We start from the raw sequence: 634 nt of genomic DNA, 5'->3' as shown, positions 1-634 counted from the left end.
TGCAGTATTTTCTAAAAGCAATATTCCAAAACCCAAATGGCCATCAAGGTACTATTTAAGACTAGGATAGGCAAGAGAATCTCACAAGTAAGTACGTTCTAATGAAAACATCAACTCTTTCACAGATTTGTAGAAATTCTGCAATTGTGAGCAGATTATCATGGTTCATATTAATCAGAGGATGATATGAAACTCAGAGTAAGAACAGAAAATCCTCAAAATCTCTGGACCACACAACCCATCAGATCAATTTTGCTGAGGTTTACACCATCAAAATTGTTGGCGATCAACAAATTAAGCCTGTTATATCAATACTTACCTGAATATGATGGTACCCTGATTTGAGAACTGGCCGTTCCATCCCCTCCTTCACCATATGCTCGAACTTCAATAATATAGACTCCAGCATCAGGGAGTGGCACTACTGCTTGAGGTTTCTGTGTTTCAATAACTTGACTGTTGCTGTGACCCTCTTGCCTATAAAAAACCTATGAGTAATAATAAGAGATTTAAATATTTAATGCACAGGTAATCAATATAAACTTGTAATTTTTAATCCAATATCACATTGTGAGCTAAGCACAGGCACTTACAGCTTGGACAGATACATAAGCAAACATAATGCATATGTTAT

General features: G+C 36.0%; 1 protein-coding gene across 1 annotated transcript in view; it reads right to left on the bottom strand.

Moving 5' to 3' along the window:
* The window catches only part of LOC105812634 (contactin-5-like), a 115,924-nt gene that overhangs the window by 12,622 nt on the left and 102,668 nt on the right, over positions 1 to 634 (bottom strand). The window contains exon 7 of the mRNA XM_012647138.1: positions 320 to 488. Coding sequence (XP_012502592.1) covers positions 320 to 488 — 169 coding nt within the window. The remainder of the gene's footprint in view (positions 1 to 319; positions 489 to 634) is intronic.

The sequence above is a fragment of the Propithecus coquereli genome, unplaced genomic scaffold (genome assembly GCF_000956105.1).
Source record: "Propithecus coquereli isolate 6110/MARCELLA unplaced genomic scaffold, Pcoq_1.0 Scaffold258, whole genome shotgun sequence".
Lineage (NCBI taxonomy): Eukaryota > Metazoa > Chordata > Mammalia > Primates > Indriidae > Propithecus > Propithecus coquereli.
The sequence above is the reverse complement of the archived record's forward strand: the minus strand, read 5'-3'. Positions and strand labels throughout refer to the sequence as shown.